Source organism: Xyrauchen texanus, chromosome 32 (assembly GCF_025860055.1).
Source record: "Xyrauchen texanus isolate HMW12.3.18 chromosome 32, RBS_HiC_50CHRs, whole genome shotgun sequence".
Taxonomy (NCBI): domain Eukaryota; kingdom Metazoa; phylum Chordata; class Actinopteri; order Cypriniformes; family Catostomidae; genus Xyrauchen; species Xyrauchen texanus.
This window is the reverse complement of record NC_068307.1, coordinates 2,229,305-2,252,287: the sequence shown is the minus strand read 5'-3', so window position 1 is coordinate 2,252,287 and position 22,983 is coordinate 2,229,305. Positions and strand designations below refer to the sequence as shown.

At 36.7% G+C, this 22,983-nt stretch overlaps 1 protein-coding gene across 1 annotated transcript in view; it reads left to right on the top strand.

The window, feature by feature from the left end:
• Positions 1-22,983, top strand: part of diaph3 (diaphanous-related formin 3) — a 427,644-nt gene that overhangs the window by 255,236 nt on the left and 149,425 nt on the right. Inside the window, exons 21-22 of the mRNA XM_052101613.1 lie at positions 6,080-6,319; positions 17,367-17,496. Coding sequence (XP_051957573.1) covers positions 6,080-6,319; positions 17,367-17,496 — 370 coding nt within the window. The remainder of the gene's footprint in view (positions 1-6,079; positions 6,320-17,366; positions 17,497-22,983) is intronic.

The window sequence follows — 22,983 nt, the reverse complement described above, 5'->3', positions numbered from 1 at the left end:
TGGCTGTGATTGGATGATGCTGGTTATTACTTTACATAAGAATTAATTATGCAAATTTCTGATTTAATGTCTGTAACATTTCATAAATATGAATAATCAACACTCCTGGAAACATCATAAACGATTTGATATAAATAAATAAATCAGACATTCTATAGCTTGGTATTATTTAAAATGTCACTTTTTTATTTTTGTTAATTAACATATTTATTAGATGCTACTAGTTGCAAATCAAAAAGGGAAATGGGAAAAGCACCCAGCAGCCACACTCTGCTCTCAGGAGGTTATTAAAAATACACAGGGAAACATTTATTTGAAGAGACTTGAAATCATCAGGTTGTTCTCTTTTCACATCAAATCGTAAACAGTCACACACACATAACGCTTGCACACATTAGATCAGCTGGTAAAAATGCTTGTAAAGAATGTGTATACAGGGGTGTAAAGTAATGGAGTAAAAAATACTCAAGTATTATTTTGGGGGGATTTGTACTTTTCTTGAGTGCAGTTTAAACAGAATACTTGCACTTTTACTTAATTACATTTCCAAAGATAAAATAGTACTTTTTACTCCTTACAATTTTATTTTAGCTGGACTGAAGCCGCCTTTTCACTGCCTCTAACAAAGCGACAGACCTGAGGTCAGTCATTTCAAACGAGTGTCTCACCGTGGCTGTGTGCAGTTTTGATCATCTGCTGATGCTGAATTTCGGATCTGATTTGTGCATCAGATATGTTGAAATATGAGTGCAACCAGGCCGTATTTGACCGCCCGACTGAATGTACTCATTCAAAACTCTGAGCATGAAGTGTGAAACAGAAGTTTTTTCTCCTAAACTTTATTCTACATGCCTGCAACTGTACTTCTACAGATTGGAATGTATGAAGTCAAAATGTATCATTCAATTTCCACACATATATATATATATATATAAACAAAAGGCTTTTATAATTAAATATGTCATTTATTTTTAATCTTGCCTTAATATATAAATCGTATCATATCTTATTTTTTTGACTCGCATGCTCTTAAGGACTAAGTATGCAACACTACTAAGTTGAGCTACCGCACAGTTTGATCACACTTAAACAAGCTTTTTAATGTAGTTGTTTATGTAATGCAAACGTTAATGTGTTTGTGTGTCATTAGAGCATTGTGTGAGGAACAGAGCAAAAAGTGTTGCTGCCATTTTACTTGTGATTTGCATGAAAGGCGACGAAAGTCATTGTTTGCCACATCTAGTGTTAATTCCACCAGGAAGTGCAGTTTTACGTACAACAGACCACATAAAAATCATTTTGCAAAAATATAGATATTGCAACATGATTCTTCGAACAGGTTGCAAACGTCACTGGGGGAGACCGAGTTGGAGACAGTAAAAAGGCAACTTAACAAAACCAATTTAACAACATCCTCTCACACAATCTCCTCTCTTGATTTCATTCTAGCTAGAGAACAAACCCCAACCTTTTTTTAATACTAGAGTACAATTTAATGAGAATATATTTTCTTTGAGTATTTTTTTTTTTTTTTTGCGTGCCCAATTCCCAATGCGCTCAACATCCTCATGGGGTGTAGTGACTCACCTCAATCTGGGTGGCAGAGGACAAATCTCAGTTGCCTCCACATCTGAGACCGTCAATCCACACATCGTATCACATGACTTGTTGAGGATGTTACCGTGGAGAACCTAGCGCATGTGGAGGCTTCGCTATTTTCTGTTGCATCCACGCACAACTCACCATGAGAACCACAATATAGTGACCACGAGGGGGTTAACCCAATGTGATTCTACCCACCCTAGCAACCGGGTAAACTGGGAGCTGAGGAAGCCTGACAGGAGTCTCTCAGCACGCCCTGGATTCGAGGTGTGATTCAGGTGTGATTGTCAGCTTCTTTACTTTCTGAGCTACCCAGGCCCCCCAAGTATATTTTTGACTAGATGCTTGAAGTACATTTTTTCTCAGTATCCATACTTTCACTTAAGTATAATTTCCCTGCGTGTATATGCAACACAAAATTGAGGTAATGAACCAAAATCTGTGTGCACCGATAGGTTTGTGCTTCCTGTTTATGACCTTTCAACAAGAAAGTCAAACCATAAATGCGTTTACATGAACTATTACATAATCGGCTAATTAATTAAATGCACTCACATTAGCCATTATATTTATATTTATGCATTTGGCAGATGCATTTATCCAAAGTGACTTACAGTGCACTTATTACAGGGACAATCCCCCGGAGCAACCTGGAGTTAAGTGTCTTACTCAAGGACACAATGGTGGTGACTGTGGGGATCGAACCAGCGACCTTCTGATTACCAGTTATGTGCTTTAGCCATCTACGCCACCACCACTCCATTATACAAACAGATTTGACTGCAGAATGGTGCGATTGTCCAGTTTGAATCAAGTCTCTCGAAAATATGTGTAATAAATAAACAGTGTAGTTGCTTTGTAATAGACCGCAAAAAAACGCAGATCAAAGAATGTTTGCCACTAAAGAAACCACTCAGAGTTATGAAACGTCATAAAGATGACATCAAATCAAAATTGACCCTTTTAATTACCTAAATGTCTATGGTCTCATTGTGTAGGATTCATCAGTGCACCGTATTCTAAAGTTTTTAAAGTCTTTATTCAAAGTATAATTAAGTTCTCTGCCTCTAAAGTGACTTCTAAGAATATAGCTAAGGCCGCATTGGTGGGGGAAAATGTTAGCCAATAATATAATTTCACAATCCATTCATATTCATAGCTCTTGTTTCTCTCTGGATTTGTTTCACTCAAAAATACGGTATGTTACTTTACAGAACTTATATTCATTCTGAATGCCGTTTCATTTTTGCTACATGTTCAGCATCTTGACATGTTTTATCCTTCGTTTATATACGTTGTTGCCATTTTTCCTTTAATGTGAAATATTTCAAGAGCCCAGAGCATGCCATCTGTGAGTAGTTTCATGAGTCCCCGAGATCTTTGATATATACAGGAACTATTATGTGATTTCCTACATCACTAAACTCCCTGATAAACTTTTTCATCATTCTTGTTTTTCTGTCTTCTGATGAATAATTCCTTGTGTGCACTGGCTGTGCCCGCCATTGGTTTTTGGGGAGGGTACAAATCCTTTTCAAACATTTATGGCTGGGAGAGCTTTGAATCAGAGTCTGTTTCATTGCAGATTAGCGCCGCCTGACAAACACAGAAGATGCCTGCTACAAGTTTGCAGAATGTTTACACGTAAATTAGGCATTTGGCGTTGCCCTATTTTCTTTTCCTTTTTCTTCTTATCAATCTCCTTCCTTTTCTCCATCCATCTCTTTGTTGCAGTTTGGATTTGTTGTGCTTTTGATCTGGATGGGAGCATATGTTTACAGTGTGCGTGCTTGTACGATCGACTGATATCTGATTATGATAAACAACTAGTTATATTAATCATATCTCTGTATTGAGTATCTTAATTACACTCTTAATTTGTGATTGCTAATTGCAAATTGTGCCTTGCTAACCCCCACCACCCCTTCAACAAACACTTAGAACACCCATCTATGTCTGTGTGAGGGCTGAGAATTCACCTCCGACTATTTTTGCTTTGCTGTTATTAACTTATTAAATTATTTTCTGTTATTTTGAACAAATATGCAGGAGCAATGGGAGGTGAATTAAAACATGCTGCATTTGAACCATTAATCTGACTCCATCGGTTTATCTTTCATGAAAACATGAAAAATCATTACAGCAATGATTCATCTAAACTAGTTTGTGTGATGTGAATTATAATGTGAGTTACTAGCTCTGTTTCTAAATCTAGTGAGCTGCCTATCTGGATGGCATCTTAAGTCATTCAGAAAGTAGGCAGCATAATGTTTTGCCAAATTCCCAGTGAAAAACAAACAAATAATATAAACAGCAGAGACTGTAGATGGAGGTGAGGCACATGTTGACTTTAACCCTTTAAGCCTGGATTCACAAGAGAGAGAAAAACTATATATATTAATAACTACAGTCTTGACCAACACATAATAGGTATTGTTTTAAAGCTTAGAAGCTCTACTTTACAATGCATGCAGGCAAAACTGAACAAGTGCTTTGAAATATGCTGACAAATCAGACGTATTCCATTTTGATAATGTATAAAAAAAGAAATTGCTCCGAATGTATTATTGCAATCATTAAAAAATATAAAATTCATCAATTAGTCATGTGTCACATGTTGTTGGAAAGCTCTCAAAGAGTAAAATACAACTAGCATATTTGTTTTACTCAGAAAAAAATATAGCGAGTAATAGCTAAATATATGACTTTGACATTTATGTTGGTTTTGCTTATATGCTGCATTTTTGCTTATAACATCATGAAAAATAAATGGAACTTTAAACACACAGAACACATAGCATTATTTAGAGTCTGTGATTATCTTTCAATCGAGTCCACACACAAGATAATCAGATGTATAGATCATTAGATAATCCACATGAAGCACAATGTTACATATGACCACCAGGAGATGGCGCCAAATACACGACACAGACTCAATGATGACTCAAATGACACAGAATGAAACTCATTCTGTGAAATCTCATGACTAAAATCATGTCTGCATGCTATGCAAACCTTTAGTCATTGTTGTGTATGCATGTGTTATTAGTTCCTATGTACAATTATTATGTTTTATCTGTTTGGAGAGACTTTTTGGACACTTTGATAAATTACTTTTGCAATGCTATAACTTTTGATTGCTTTGTCGCATCAATAGCTGATGTTTTCTCATATACATTTGACATGATTGGGAACAAAAGCAGTTTTTCAGAGCCACCTTATTTACACCCAGAGATATATAATCCGAAAATAGAAAAGAAAAAAGTAAATGTTTTGGCTCAGTTGTTTTTCAGATTTTTTTTTTTTTTTTTTTTCAGCAGTTTCTTAGACTGAAAGTCCTTAAAAGTAAAAGGGAAAAATGTTCTTTACAAATACCAAACACTTAACTTTCTTTGTCAAGCAGTGTTATAAGCCTTGAATTATGGGTATGCCACTGAAACAGCAAATCTTTATTTAAAAACTCATTCAGAGTTTAAAGGTTTAAATATACAAATTTCAATACTGAAAAGTATTTAATATACGTTTTACCCAGTTTTTGTGTCCGCTCTGTCTTTGCATGCTTGTTAGAGAAACCCGGTTAGCAAAGAGAGCCATTAGTGCAAACACTTTACAATAATGTTCCATTCGGTAATATTAGTTAACTATATTTTTTAACATGCAACAAAATAAATAATATTTTTTAGAGCTGTTGTTAATACTGTTTAACATTCATTTCAAAGTATAGTCATGTTTTTTATTTTATTTTTTAAATAAAAGTTCGATTAACATTAGTTAATGCAACATGAACTGACAATAACATTTTTTTTACTATTAACCAAGATCAATGAGTGCGGTTTAAAAATATTGATCATTGTTAGTTCATGATACGTAATGCAGTGTTCACAAATGGATCCTTTTTGTAAAGTTTTACCCCATTATTTCTTATTTGTTTTATTGTTTTATTGGGGATACATTTAAATTTTAAAATTAAATATAACAATACTTTTTAATAGTTTTTTTTTTGGGTTTATTTATTGTTTTATTGGAGATATCATAAATTAACAGGGCATTATGTTTGTAACAGAATGTATTAATCTTGGTTAACGTTTATTTATAAAAATACAATTGTTTTATAACTTTAAAATGCACAGTGCACTTTAAAAAAAAAAAAAAACATATATATATTATAATAATAATGATTAGTGTTTGAGGGAATATGTCTTAACCAAGATTTTGCTTTGTTAGTTTGTATTAACTAATGTGGCTGACAAATTTTACAGAATACATCATAAATGTAAAGTGTTTCCTTTTTAATAATCTCACCTGAAATCTTCAATATGTTTCAATGTGATGAACATAATTTTGCTTGAATAAATTATTTGGCTGAACTTGTTCTTTTATTTGTTGTCAGATTTATTTATTTATTTCCCATAAACATGGCCATTTACATCAAGTCAAACATCTTTTAGTAAGTTTCTCTCTTTCTCTTCCTCAGATGAGTAGCGTGAAGCGTCTAAAACCCAGACTGAACTCCATCCTATTTAAACTACAGTTTGAAGAGCAGGTGAATAACCTGCGTCCAGATATTATGGCGGTGAACGCAGCCTGTGATGAGGTGAGGAAGAGTAAACCCTTCAGCAGGCTGCTGGAACTCATTCTGCTCATGGGGAACTTCATGAACGCCGGCTCCCGGAACGCCCAGTCCTTTGGCTTCAACCTCAGCTCACTCTGCAAGGTACGCATGGAGAGAAAGGGATTACTCACCTCCACCACATAGTTTATGAGTTTCATAAATGGGCTCGCACAGAATCTACACTGTGGAATTAATTCTATATATGTAAGATGTGTGCTGAGAGGTCGACACTTGTTGGTAGCAGCATGGATTATATGTATGTTATAACAGGGGTAAGCACTGTAGCATTACACACACATTGTGTCATGTGCACTTATGGCATGATGGCAATGACAATTAAAACCGTTTCATTTCAATACATCAAAGTTTTGCCAAGATACGACCTAACTTCCTGTTTGTCATCCTCTGTCACATTAAATCATGTGTTAAACATGAATTATTTATTCATTTATGAATTATTATTATTATCATGTATTTAGTTGTTTATTATTTTTCAAAAATCTTCATTTTGACCAGAATCGTCTAGAGATTATTTGAGGAACTGCACACCAAGAAATCTCCCATAGACCAGAATATAATAAATAAGTCACTTTTTGAGCAACTATTTTTTGATGCTGCACCCACTATATGTTGTTTCATTATATCATATATTGGTTATACTGTGTGCATGTGTGTGTGTGTGTCTGTGTGTGTGTTGATCCAATGGAATCAGTAGGAAATAGAAATGTATGCTTTCTGTAAAAATGGTGGAAGATGAAAACAGTGGTTCCAGATTTTTTTTAATTATATATTTATTATTTTCTGGAAAACAAATATTTTAACAATAAAAAAAAATAGTTGAAGCAGATTAGCATGAGATATTAAGTTGTTTTTAGATAAATCCCACAAAATAAGTAGGGCGTGTGTGTCTGTTTGTGTGTGTGTGTCTCTGTCTGTCTCTGTGTGTGTGTCTGTCTGTGTCTGTCTGTGTTAGTGTGTGTGTGTGTGTGTGTGTGTGTGCTCTGTGTGTGTGTGAATTGCCAACGGGTTAAGAAAAATGTTTTTTTTATCTTGCGTCATTGGCAAATATTTTTTTGTTACAAGCATAAACTTTCAAATTGTCCATTTTGTTAGATTCCTCTTGGTCGTCATTTCACTTCTCAAGTAAATGTATCTTTTTTTATTTTTTTATTAAATGTTTTACGTTTACTGGAAAACAAGACTTGTGAAGAAATCTTGGCAATACATTTTTTTAAGTGTGTGTGTGTGTGTGTGTGTGTGTGTGTGTGTGTGTGTGTGTGTGTGTGTGTATATACACTCACCTAAAGGATTATTAGGAACACATACTAATACTGTGTTTGACCCCCTTTCGCCTTCAGAACTTCCTTAATTCTACGTGGCATTGATTCAACAAGGTGCTGAAAGCATTCTTTAGAAATGTTGGCCCATATTGATAGGATAGCATCTTGCAGTTGATGGAGATTTGTGGGATGCAAATCCAGGGCACGAAGCTCCTGCTCCACCACATCCCAAAGATGCTCTATTGGGTTGAGATCTGGTGACTGTGGGGGCCATTTTAGTACAGTGAACTCATTGTCATGTTCAAGAAACCAATTTGAAATGATTCAAGCTTTGTGACATGGTGCATTATCCTGCTGGAAGTAGCCATCAGAGGATGGGTACATGGTGGCCATAAAGGGATGGACATGGTCAGAAACAATGCTCAGGTAGGCCGTGGCATTTTAACGATGCCCAATTGGCACTAAGGGGCCTAAAGTGTGCCAAGAAAACATCCCCCACACCATAACACCACCACCACCAGCCTGCACAGTGGTAACAAGGCATGATGGATCCATGTTCTCATTCTGTTTACGCCAAATTCTGACTCTACCATCTGAATGTCTCAACAGAAATCGAGACTCATCAGACCAGGCAACATTTTTCCAGTCTTCAACGGTCCAATTTTGGTGAGCTCTTGCAAATTGTAGCCTCTTTTTCCTATTTGTAGTGGAGATGAGTGGTACCCGGTGGGGTCTTCTGCTGTTGTAGCCCATCCGCCTCAAGGTTGTGCGTGTTGTGGCTTCACAAATGCTTTGCTGCATACCTCGGTTGTAACGAGTGGTTATTTCAGGCAAAGTTGCTCTTCTATCAGCTTGAATCAGTCGGCCCATTCTCCTCTGACCTCTAGCATCAACAAGGCATTTTCACCCACAGGACTGCCGCGATACTGGATGTTTTTCCTTTTCACACCATTCTTTGTAAACCCTAGAAATGGTTGTGCGTGAAAATCCCAGTAACTGAGCAGATTGTGAAATACTCAGACCGGCCCGTCTGGCACCAACAACCATGCCACGCTCAATTTCTTAAATCACCTTTCTTTCCCATTCTGACATTCAGTTTGGAGTTCAGGAGATTGTCTTGACCAGGACCACACCCCTAAATGCATTGAAGCAACTGCCATGTGATTGGTTGATTAGATAATTGCATTAATGAGAAATTGAACAGGTGTTCCTAATAATCCTTTAGGTGAGTGTATGTGTATGTATGTATATATATATATATATATATATATATATATATATATATATATATATATATATATATATATATATAACTAAAATGATTGTTATTATATATATTATTATTATTATTATATCTATATTATGTTATATCTTATAGACAGGCCTCCGAAACAGAAACCAGTGAAGAGGCTGGTTTCCTAGACATGAAGATAGTCCAAGAGAACCTTCAAAAACAATATAATTCCATCCAACGCTATTATAAATATTTTGGCCTTTCTCTTTTGTTGTTCATCTGGCCTCCCTCATATTCTCACACACAGACTGTGGGCATTTTCCATCAGATGCTCTCATCCTGCTCTGTTGTTGTGAAGATGATGATAATTTATGTTCCTCTGATGTTTGTGGAGGAGCCAGAGCTGAGTTACCATCAGGCACGAGTGTCCGGCTACTGCCTCTGTGTCCTTCACTCCTCTTCCACACTTTTCCCATTACCTTGACCCCTATCGGCCGGTCAATCTAAAGTGCCTCTCAGTGGAGATGCCTGGCGATTGAGAAGATCTCATTTGATTTAACACTATCAAGCACTCAAGGCCACAATAGCCATATCTGTTGGTATCTATCAAAGTGCAGAGACCAAAAACCACTTTGTATTTTCTTCTGTTTCCAGAGATAAGTCTCTGAGGAATGACTTTTGTGTATATGCTGGCGAGTGAATTAGCTAATGTAAAGCCAGTGGATTGCTGCATATCTGTATCCTTTTGCCAGGTCTCACACAGGTGGGAATAAAAAAACATATAAAAATTGAACTGTAGTTCAGATTATGTCCTTTGACATTCTCTTGGACATTTCATGCTTAAGCAATTTATTTGTATTATATATTATTATTATTTATAATGCAAATATGCAGTAAATATAAAGTAATATAAGCTGTAAATATGTTATTTTATTTTTAGAATAATTATGTATTGTGCTGTTACCTCATATTTAATTATATACCTGATGTTTTGTCTTAATTTACATGATTAAATATGTATATGACCTGTAATATTATCCTGGCATAAAAAAGCAATGAGTTTTGGCAATTTGTTTGGACCACGCAAAAAAAAAAAAAGAATTTAAAACAGAATGTATATCCCCTTTAAATGCTTAAACGATCAGTGAGAAACATGTTTTAAGCATTATCATTTTCAGGTGAACTATTTTTGTTATCAGCTGCCACAATGCCACTAATATGATCAGAATATAAAGCTAGATTCTCCATAAAATATTTGTATACATGTTGTATCTTTTTCCCACTCTGTAAAGTCCTCTAATGAAAATATGTTTGGAGGATTGGGTGAAATTGTGTGCGAGTGGAAATTTAGGTGTGTGAAGAAGGGCAGTATGGGACTATAATTAATTACCACAGCAGCCACGCAGATTTACTTAAGTTTCCATGGCGACTTGCAATTAATTTTGTTATCAGGCTTGATTCTTCTCTAACTCTTTCTCTCTTCTTAATATTCCTCTTTTTTTTAATACAATTATCACTACTCCTGTTTGGTGCAAAAACTTTCAGAATAGCCATCACTGCATTAGTTTCTCTCTCTCTCTCTCTCTCTCTCTCTCTCTCTCTCTCTTTCTTTCTCTCTCTCTCTCTCTCTTTCTTTCTTTCTTTCTCTCTCTCTCTCTCTCTCTCTCTCTCTTTCTTTCTCTCTCTTTCTTTCTCTTTCTCTCTCTCTCTCTTTCTTTCTCTCTCTCTTTTAAACTACTTTATTGCATGATTGCGTTTACATTCAATATTGCCAAAGCATTAATAAACACAACAGATAATGACAAGACAAAAAATGTATATAATAAAATGGTAACAAATAGCAATAAAAATAGAATTATAATAAAATGCCGGGTAATTAATACAATTAAATAAAAACTATAATATGCATTTAACAAGACATTATAAACAAAAAGAAAATACTGTGACTGAAGGACATTAAGGCAGCGTGTGGGAGGGCGGAGGGCCTGGTCGTGATGCTGCACACCCGTCCCCTAATCAGGCCAATCAAGACTCAGAGAGGGATAATGGGCGACCGGAGACGGCAGTGCGAGAGAGAGAGAGATACGGGCAGCTGCCTGACACCTTTTGTGTGTGTTTGTCTTTTTGGTTAAGTTTATAATTTAAATATTATTTATATTGTCAAGCCGGTTCTCGCCGCCACCTCCTTTCCCTTTTACCTTATTACACGGTGATTGGTTTCTGAGGAGGTGCAGCTCAAAAATTAATTTAGCTGCAACTGATGCTTGATTGTCCTCCACCAGTAACACCTGCATATGTTTCTGCTGAACTGGATTACTGTGTGCTGAACTGGAAAACCAGTGAAGGAGAAGGCGTGTCTCAGTGAGCACAGACTTGTTCATGTTTGTTGGTGTCTGCCTTTTTCTATGACCTGTGATCACTGAGTCGGTATTTGGTTTGGGTCCGTCCCCGTTTTGGGTCTCTTACAGTGTGGAGATATTCTTCAGATTATATGTTCTGTTTAGGGCCCGATAACATTCCAGTTTGCTTTGGTTTTTACTTTCTTTTTTCCAATGGTCCAAATATGAATTTGTGCTTTCTTTTAAGATTTGTTTTATTGTGATTTGGTTTTGTTCAGCAGTGCTGGTCTGAAACTGGTGCTTCTTAGTGGTTAGTGGGTTTGTGAGTTTCAGAGCCAGCTGGCACAGGGGTCTCGTTTTAGGCTTCAACTATCGTGTTTTAAGGGTTTCATGTTGCAGTGTGTTAGGGGATCTTTTTTAAATATGTATAATTAGGGGGCATCTGCCTTGTTCTGTATGCATTAGTAGGTGTTCTTCTCTGAACTCTTAGAATGTTTCTACAGAATTCTGCATGCAGGGATTCTATGGGGTGTTTTGATGGACGTGCTGGTTGACTATCGTGTGTAGCGTGGTGCGGTGGTTTGGTAGGATTCCAATCTGACTCTTACTCAAGACATTGTGCTTGGGATGGGAAGGCCTGTATCCGGGCATACAGCAGAAAGTCTTCCCCAGATTACCGTTCACACAAATGCCTCTATTTATTAGGATTGGATTTGTTGACACGCTTATATAATGTGTGTATGAAGCCCATACTCCAGGTGTCAGGAAAGTAGCCAGTTTGCAGTTTCAGATTGAAGCGTTTTAACAAGTTCTCCTGCAGTACTGCAGCATTTCTGTTCTAATGTTGGCTAAACCACATGCCTTTCTGGGTTTTAGTTTATTAATCGCATCTGTCGATTCATCTCTGCTAATCTGATGGTCTTTTGGTTATTTTTTTATTGTAGATGCCAACTGACTCGTGTGCATGTGTTTCTGGTCAGGTGTGAGATTTTCTGGAGAATTCTCTGTTTTTCTGTCCTGCCTGTGTTTATTCAGACTGTTCCATTTTTCCCAGAACTGATTATAATTAATTAGGTATTCAATTTCATTGGATGTTGTTGCATATTGTATTTTTATAATCCGTGAGTGCTTCACAGTAATCTCTCTCTCTCTCTCTCTCTCTCTCTCTCTCTCTCTCTCTCTCTCTGATAATAAAATTCTTCCATGTTCATCATGTCTCTTAGAAGACTTGATAAAAGAAGACAGACTGTATGTGAACACATTTACATTCAGGATGTAGCCCTTTAAACACTGTGGGTGTTTTTAAAGGCCAGTTCACACTGCCCCAATGTTTTTGCCAGATTAGTGTGTTCACCCTGTTGCCGTTCGTTTGCATCTGTTTTCACTGATTCAACATGTTCAATCGGCTTTTGTCAGGTCTTTGAATGTTTGAGCAGTCTGATATGATTTTCTGACAAATTATGAAGTAATCTGACTTCAGGAAAAAACGTTGCCATGACAGTGATGTAAGAGTCCTTGTCAACTCATAGAAAATTACTCCAGGAGAAAATGAGTCAGTCTCGATTAATAACATTTTTGTTGCAAACGTGTTCGAACTCTCCGTTCCCTTCGAAATAAAAGAACACAATTATATGGGTTCAGCAGTTTTTGTGGAAGACACACATGAGGAAATATGTACAAGTAGGTAAGACATGGACAGAGATTAATTTGTGCTGAAGCGCTGTACACTCGCATGAAAAACACAGATCATTTATTTCTCAAACGGTGTCTAAATGCTTAACTAGATCCACATCTGCAATAATATTAACTTATATTTGTAATAAAATATTAACTTTGCTGACATTTTTGGACAAACCTCATGTGTAAAAATAAAAAATCTGCCCCGGATTGCTGTCTTTCGGAATGACGTTCCCAGAAAACTTTTTTTTTTATAAACGCAGTAATGTAATTGAAGCGCACACGTTTGTCTTCGTTTGCAACCTCTTCCTTGACAGTCATCTTCAAAGGCAAACAATGATTCGCAAAAATACAAGTTTGCTGGTTATTGTTGGATCCGTGTGAGCACGACAATTTCTCAACATTCTAAATACTACAGACAACTTTAGAATGTTGGAAGTGTTGTGTAAGTTGGGGGAGTTTGAATTGGCCTTAAAGATTCATTGTTTTAGTGGCATACCCAAGATTAAACTTAAATTATTATTATTATTATTATTATTATTATTATTATAATATAGTATATAATAAATTCAGAGATTCTCAGCCTAAGAGATTTGAGCCATCATTGAGTCTGTCATTTATGCCATCTCCTGGTGGCATTATACAATAAAAGTGAACGATCCTCTCTGCCCATATTTGGATGACTTCCAAGACTTGTGTGTGTGTGTGTGGGCTCATTTTTAAGATAATCACCACCTCCTGATTTTGTTATATTGTTCGTGAAGTTATAAGCAAAAATAAGGCATATAAGCAACACCTGTTTACATGTAACATTTATGTCAAAGACATATACTTAGCTATTACTTGCGCTATCTATCTATCTATATATATATATAGAGAGAGAGAGAGAGAGAGCGCGAGAGCGAACTAATGGAGTGATGGCCATTCTGAAAGTTTTAGCACCAAACAGGAGTAGTGATAATTAGAGTAAGGTTTACTGTATTAAAAAAAAAAAGAATTTAAAACGATTGTTGCTCAGACAAAGAAATGGTATGGCTTAAGAAGACTAGTTAGTGTGCAAGTCATTTAGATAGCTTTCTCATTCTGCTTCTGAAAGAAAGACATACATGTTTGGCCGTATTCCATGTTCTTTGATCTCAACATGCAGCAGTGCCTTATCCAGAGCAGCCTTCACCTGCAAATGATGGACTTGTTTTGCCATTTCTGTGATGCTGTTGAATTCAGAAGCCCAATCAGTTAATTGAATCACTATTGTGTTGGAGAAACTGAAGTAAACAAGATCACCAGTTGTTTTATTATACATTTATATTATCACCTTCTCCATACATCTCTGGCTCATTTATGTTACATATCGACACTTAGTCATCTTCACGCCTGTCCTAATATCCATGCATCTGAACTAATGGAGTGTTTCATCTTTACTGCTGAAAGAGACACTACATCTCTTCATCCACATGTAGGGATACAGTCCCCAATGGGCAGGAGTAACAAAGAAAGTGTGTCGTTTTCTGCCTTTCAAGTTCTTCGCCTGAGGGCCTGTCCCGATGTTCTCTCTTTCTCTGCCTCTCTTGATCGGATCCTTTGTTTGTTTGTTTGTTTAATTCTGAGTTTAACCTGTCAGTGGCTTTGTTTGGCTTGCAGTGGCTTTATGGAGCATGTTTAGTTGTCAAAGGATTTGAAAGTTCTTCCTTTTGCGTAAATGACATTTCACATTTACATTTATGCATTTGGCAGACGCTTTTATCCAAAGCGACTTACAGTGCAAATTATTACAGGGACAATCCCCCCGGAGCAACCTGGAGTTAAGTGCCTTGCTCAAGGACACAATGGTGGTGGCTGTGGGGTTAGAACCAGTGACCATCTGATTAACAGCCCTGTGCTTTAGCCACTACGCCACCAGGACGATGAAATGACTTACACAGCACTGTTTGATCTCATCAGCAGAGGACGGTTCAGTATGTCATAAGCATGCTCTTCATCAGCCTCCATGAATGTGGTTTTTATCTTGAAACGTTTTGCGATTGAGAACCGATATTCAAGCTCTTTCACAGACATCAATGACTCCAAAATCAGATTTGATATTATAATTTTTTTATTCCTCGGTCATGCTTTCTCTTTTGAAATAAGCACAAGTTAGTTTAGAAGAAATCGGTCCTATCGCAAATGATATATTTGAGAACCCCTGTGCAACAAAACTTATTTTCATCTGCGGCCATCAGTCTGATGCTTCACATGGTTTCCAAATGTTCTGACACTGCAATTATCCAATTGAACCCTGAGTGCATATCCAACACAAAGACTCTGTCAGAAGACACATTTAAAAGAGATTGAGAGAAAGGAGAGGATGAAAATAAACTAGATGGAAAGTCGATTTCTTCAATTTCATATCTCATTTTCTAAGCCCCATTTGGAAGTCCTTTTTCACTTCATCGTCCTCCCCTTTCAAATTAATAAGGCATCTGAATCAGCAGACCACACCACCCAGCAGAGCTTAATAATGTTTTCACTATCCATGTTAATCAAATGTGTTTTGCCTAGGCTTTTACAAAGGCCTGTATCATTGTGCTACGATGATAATCATGACTGACATTGAAAGCATCTTGCTTTTCTAGTCCAGCCACAATTTCTGTGTACTATCAAATTAACTTGTCAGACGTGAAGAAGGCTGGTGCTGATGACTTCAGTCATAATTCTCTCCGTTTCTTTCATATACACATGGGAAAACTAAATATTCTTTTTTATTTATTTATTTTCAATAATATATTTCATGGTTTGGAATGCTTGTGGAGGATGCTAATACAGATGCATTGTGGGTTAATAGAGCAAAGTGTACTCATATGATGCGTCCCAATACATACGATTATGCTATGCACTACAATTTACGCACTTGCTTGTGATGGGATGGGCCATACCTTTGAGTGTATAGTAAGAAAGCGTTAGACAGTTGGGCTGGGCGATATGATGGGCGATACACTATATATCGTTGCAAGGATATATAAAAAAACAATTGATTTAAGATTTTGCTATATTGTGCATTTTTGAATATGTAAATATCCATGTGTGCAGCGTGGGCTTACCTATCAGTGGGAAACATGGTAAAGGTTTTTCCAGCATTTATTTATTATTTTTGTGCCTCTTCCCAACTAAACAAATTCAATGACTTTTATCTTGCATTTGGCACTTTAAAAGCTCAAAATCTTCTTCTCATCTGACACACGAATGTTTCACATTGTGAGTGTGGTGCACACGATCTCTGGAGCAAGCAAGTGCGTGCAAGTTCAGCAGGCTTCCCGATATTTTTGCTCCATAGACAGGAGAGCACAAAGTGAGATCACACACACTACTCAATCAGTTTTGACCCAGGAATACCCCAAATGAAGAAAGACATCTCCATAGAATGAGACGACTCCCAAACCGGTCTAGAAAATGAAGAGAAGCTTTATTTATTTATTTGTATACACCGTTTGAAATCATACATAATAAAACTACACAATCATGACTCGAAGACTTTATAGATATTACAGTTTCATTTTCTGTTAAGCTGCATTGAAACAATGTGTGTTGTGAACAGTGCTATACAAATGACTTATTAAACAGGTGTGACATCTGTGGTGTGGATTTACAAAAGCCGGCACAGAGCAGGAAGGTGTAGACTAATCTGCAAACTGCTAATTTCGCACGATGATAATCACTCTTATTACAAGCAATCTGTTTTACCACCTCAAAATGAAGCATGCAAAAGAATATTATTTTTGCATTTTTTGTTTATGTATTTTTTTGCAAGAAGTGTTTTTTATATATATATAATATATTTATTTATTTTTCACTTATGTATTTCCTGTGTTGCATTGCTTAAATAAGATCTTGAGTTTCTTGAGGAAAGTTTATAATAATAATAATGGTTAACAACATATTTGATTGAAATGTGGCATAATGTGTAATCTAGCAGTTTGTTAAGGTTGGTTTAAAAAAAACAAACAAAATTTCTTTTTAATTTTTTTTTTACTCTCCATTTCCAAAGGAAAATAATATAAGATAAAGTAGTTTTAATTGAATATGTTCTTAATTCACTGACTGGAGTTTCCAAAAATAGTCAGTACAATATGGTTATTTTATATGAATTTAAACCCATTTGTTTTTTATTTACCAGAAAACTTTTACTATAGAGATATATATATATATTTGCTCATAAGGTGATATACGATTTTGGTCCCATCACCCTTTGCTATTACACTTTTTTCAGCATTATGTGGTTTCTTTTATTATTATGAATAATGTTTTGGCTGGATAATATGTGAATTGGAATGCTTATTATTCATTCCATTTATACATTACACAACCGCTGTGGCAGCTTCAGCTGGGAATCTGCATTTTCTTTTTTTTTTTTAATAAGTCAAAATGCAACCATCAAAAACTCCCACACTTTTGCCGCACTATATTTCAGTGTATATAGTAAGGCCATACACAAATGCATGCACTTACAGTGGTCATGTGATTTCCAGCTTTGGACAAGCTATTTATTTAATTGTTGCTGTTCTGATTTAATTTTTATATCACAGTAATTAACTAACAAATTATTTTCTCTTGTCCTCTCTCCTGTCTACATCTTTGGTTTTCAGCTCAAGGATACTAAATCAGCAGATCAGAAGACCACTCTACTGCACTTCCTGGCAGACATCTGTGAGGAGAAATACCCTGAAGTGCTGAAGTTTGTGGACGATCTACATCATGTGGACCGGGCCAGTCGAGGTACTGGACATCTTTTCACATTTAGCTTTTGTTTCTCTTCTAGTTTTATTCCAAGGTGTTTGCAGGTCTTAGCTGGCCTCCCAAACTGACCGACTAAAGGTGCTCAATGTCTCACCCAGTACTCTGAACTCACTTATGCTGTGTGCGTGAGCATCAGAACATCTCTGTGGTGCTTCCGCATCTCTCCACTCTAATTGAATCAAAAATATTGTTGAATTTTATCAGACTTTTCTACAGCTTTATTTAGCCACACGTTCTCTCTCTCCTTTCACACATGTCCTTATTTTGCATCTCTGTCTGTCTCTCTCTGTCTATTTTTCTCCTCTGTGTGATTATTTTTTTTTTTCATTCCACTATTGAATATCAAGGGCACTTCACTTACTCTCTGAATCACCTACCATGTGCCAAACTATCTCATTTCTCCACGGCTCATTTTCCAGTTGGCTCAACCAAAGCCTGACAGAAAGTGTAGAACGCCCAGATACTGTACACAAACCTATCAAAATGAGATACACGTAAGTCTTAAATCCATAGCCACTAGCACCGAGCCAGTTCCTTGCCTCCGAGAAGACAAATATCTGACTCATTCAGTATTAACCACACGCATACCCAAACACAGTCTGAAACGTGAGACATCACATTGTACATGTTTTAATTCTGCACCTCAGTTTCTCTGTGTCGTCTTCTATAGTGCTGATGGTCTTAGTGCTTCATGTTCTAATATTTCTTATCAGCAACACTGGGCACAGAGATAATCTCTCTCTCTCCCTCTCTTGCTCTCTCTCTCGCTCTCTCAGTTTTAAGTCATGACAAATATTTTTACATTCATATTGCCAAAGTGTTTACAGCTGAGCTGCATACAAATAAAACAGAGTCTCTCTCTTGCCAATCGAAGATGATATAGTCAGGGAGTCTATATGTGCATGTTTGCCAGACAAAGAGAAGCAGGAGGTCTTATTGCCCTTGGCAGCCCTAGAGGCCAAGTCACAACTGGGTGACCAGTCTGACTCATTGCATTACCTAATGCTTCCAGAGAACGGGAGAGAGAGATTTTTTTTGGGAGGGGTGCGGGTACAAATAATTGTACAAGCAAAGACTATTAGAGAGAAAATGTGTGTGTATGCTGGATGGTGGCTTAAAGGAATAGTTCACCAAAAATGAAAATTCTCACTTTTTCAGCAGAACATAAATGAAGATTTTTAGAAGATAGAGCTCCGTCAGGTCCTTATAACAGAAGCATACGGTGCCAGCACTTTGGTCCAAAAGTCATATTTAGGCAGCTGTAAAGTAATCCACATGACGCCTGTCGATCAATGAATGTCTTCAGAAGCAAATCAATAATTATTATTATTTGTATTTACTTTAAATTCCATCCAGGGCTGTTTAAAATGGCCGAACTCTCACGTGATGTTCGTTCATCTGTTATAAATAAGTGCCTCTTCCGAATTATCGCGTGAAGGCTGGAAGTGCTTTTTGAAAGTTAATAACGTTTTAATTATCGAATGATTTGTTACACAAACGTATCGATTTGCTTCAGAAGTAATTAATTGATCAACAGGAGTCATGTGGATTACTTTATTGCTGCATAAATATAACTTTTGGACCGTCAAAGAGCTGGCACCCGTGAGCTTTTATTATAAGGGCCTAACAGAGCTCTACCTTCTAAAAATCTTCATTTTTTTTTTTTTTTTTTGTGGGAACTATCCTTTAAAACGGACCAGGCTAGAATGGCCCCCTGTCTATATGTCTTTCAGAAACTGTTCAAAGACTATTGGTCACCCGATATATCGCCGTAGCTGTAGCATTTTCCCATTTGGCCTATTAGTTTAGCAGGCTGTGACAGTGCAGAGAATGACTAATTTGCATGTGAAGGAGCCGTCTGAGGCATGTACTGTAAATGACAAATCACAGTTCGTTTTGTCATTTTGTGCCAGTACCGCTGGCTGACACCCTATCTACACCGGGGACGTTCGTTGACACGACATGACACCGTGCCGTAGCTAGAGCGGACACGTTTTTTTGTCTTGTTGGCAAGTTTAGCGTCTGTGCGTGCAGTGCAAAATGGAACGGGACTTCCGTGTACTGTCTGCGTCACATGGGCCACTTCCAGTATAGACCGCTTCATTGATTATAATGGGATCTATTAAATAAACACATTTTAATGTGTATATTTATTTGACCATTTATGTATTTGTTTTTTATTCACGTTTTTGTTTTCAAATGAAGATTGATCATTTATTTCTTAATTCTTGTTTAATTGGCGCTCTAAAACAGGGTGTCAGGAGATGCACACATGCTTGTGATATTAAGTGCTTGCACTTTCATTCACCCTCTGTCTCCTCAACGGTTCAAAATAACTTTTAACTCATGTCTAATGACAACAAGGAATATAGTGCTAAAACTTAAATCATATACCGTCTTCATAAATGTGGATTGGATATCTTTCAAATATAATAATATAACTTAAGATTTCTTCCTTTGAAGCACTCTTAGATCTTCCTCAACACATATTATATCAGCCTGGATCAAAACTGTGTCTCTCTGACTTCTGACAAATTCTGCTTTACAGTCAGTCCTCGAAAAGCTGGCGATGATCTGGGCCGTGTCAGTTGAGAGCGAGAGAACAACTTTAAAGTAATTGTGCTGCAAGTGCTCTATATTTAGGCTAAATGGCTACATATGTTAATGTCATATTTAGGGCTGAACGACTAATCAAAATACAATTGAAATCCTAGTATGACTTATGTATGCAGATCTGTTTTCTCTAGTTTATTACACATACTCACATACTCTGTGCATGCATGAATCTATTAATATTGTTTTAAAAAGCAGTTATGTGCTTAAAAACACAAATTCCTTCTTGTGCTTATAGTTAACAGACATGCTCAAGTTTAGTTTGGTGTCCAGAACATGCTGAACGTATTATAAATGCAGCGCTCATTTTCATCATTCCAAAATATGCTTGGCCACATAAAGTTTCCCTCCAAATTTAAAATAACTTCATAATACTGGGTTTTTTGTGGATGGAAGAATGAATGAGAGCATTTCACTGCATTAAAATTCCATTGTCAACTCTGCTACTAACAGAAACCCAAATTCTATTGGATTTTTTTAGATGTGCAGAGATGTCGATTTCTTTTTTTTCATGGCCACTTTCTCCTTCACACATTAGGTTTGTCTGCAGCTTTTTATTAGTTTCCCTTCTTTCTCTCTGTCCATCTCTTTGCCTCCCATTTCCCATTTAATTTGTGCCGCCTGCTCTTGTGCCCTTCATCAAAGCTGAAGTGGCATTATGGGTAACATATCCCCACCACAGCATGAATGTGTGTCCCTGCCCTCCCCTCTGGAAGCAGCCTCTGATTGTTTTACAGATATTACTTCCATTATTCTGTCCTATAGTTCTGGTGGATATGCAAGTGTTTTTTTTTTTCCTCTGGGCACTAGAGATACGTTCATTTAGAATTAGCTTGTGCCCATCAATAATTGTTATGGTTTTGTCTCTTATTTTGGTTCTGTCTAGTGTGATTTCCTTCAGTTTATACTAATGGACGGTACACGCATGTGTGTATATTTAGTTGTGTATGCGCATGTTTTTCTTTAGAGCACCAGCTGACTGTTATCAAGAATCTCTTTTGTTTTTTTGTTTTTTTTGGCGCACACAATCTCATTCCAAAACGACTTCCAGGATGCAAGAACATGAAGACTGTGACGGCAGCATTTTGAGGCATCGAAATAGGGAGCACTGATTGATCGGCCACCAATATGTATCGGTCAATTGACCCTTAGCTCAGTCTTAGAAACGTTTCTAACCAATCCTGTATAACTGTTGCTGTGCGCCATTTACCTGACAATTTTTTTATATAAATGATGTTGTAATCTGGTCACTTTTAATAGTGACACGAGGTACCTAGAGAGGTGACACGTAGTGTTTTAATCTATTTCAAAAATATTTTAACAGCCCTCATTCCCAAATGAACATGTTTAACGTCAGCATGGACACCTAGATTTGCTCCAAGGCAAATTAAACCTTATAACTTAACATTAATTTATGAATTGATTCCGGTCTTTTGCAGGCTCTAGTAAATAAAGAGTTTGCAGCATCATAGTGAGTGTGTTCTGAGACGTTATGGGCAGTTCTGTCCACTTTTAATAACGTCATTAAGTGTGTAGTCACTATTAAATGACACTATTCACTTTTTAAGTGACTTTGATAATCGTTTGTCCACAGTTTTCAGTCAAATTACTGTGTAATTTAACTATTTATTTGACAGAAGACATCATATAAATGCTTTAAAATGTTACACTTCATTTCACCCCATATAAAAATATTACCAATTGAGTTTATGAGAATAGTTTGCCAAAAAAAGCAGTTCACTGCAATCTCCAATTCATTCCTATTGGAAGTTCTGCAAAGTTTGTCAAAGCGAGCAAACACAACCAAAGGGGCAGGGCTTAGTGAAGGGTCAATTACGGACCTAATTAAAACCATCAGCAAATCGGACATAAGAATGAATGTGCAAGATGAAATATCGATGATTTACTAACACAGATGATTTGTGTATTTTGTAATATAAAGAAATACCTAACAATATAAATGAAATCCGAAAAATATGTGTCAAATTCACATGCATATTTTGAATTTGTATTGTTCTATCGTAATATTTAAAATCTGTGTTCTGATGTTTAGACCTTCAGAAACAAAATTGAAAATATAGCTGCATGCTGCAAATATGGGGCCAAGCACCTAACTTGCCTACAAGCCTATTTGACCTATAGGTCCCATTGGAACAACAGAGTGCTATGGCTATGATGTACATTGCAAAGGCACACTGGTAAATGAGTCACCCAAAGTTGGGTAACTTTCTGCATTTCAGCTTTATTCACAATCCACTGCATCATGTGGCCACATGGTGACAGACACTGAAGGGACATGCTGTGAGTAAGCACAGCAAAGCACAGCATTTACCATGATTGCAACCATTCAGTTAGCACAACAAAAAGGGCTTCTGGAAAACAGAAATTGAACTCTGACTTGCCTAGGTGGGTGTCAATCCCTTGATCTTTGGAACTGTAGCCTAGACATTTACACTGCGCCGCTCAGTTGACATGTCTAAGTAATAGCAAAGACATGGCAAGTTTAGAGTCAGCACACAAAACTATTGATTAGTTATCTTTTGAACTGTAGGTGCCGCTTTCACCAAACTCCTCAGGTGTCATCAGGACATGATGTCGAGGAAGCAAACCAATGTTCTTTTAAATCCAACAAGGCATTCAAAAGTTATATCACTCTTTATTAAAATTCAAAATGGCAGATATGGGGGAAATCTGGTTTTGCAGAAATGCTCATGACCAACAGAAACCATAGACATGATTGTAGGACATGTGGTTCAAAAGATAAGGTTGCAAGTAGCCTTTTTTATTTAAATTTTGTATTCTTCACCCATAGGTGGTGTTGTCACCAAACTTTGCATATACTATCAGATCACG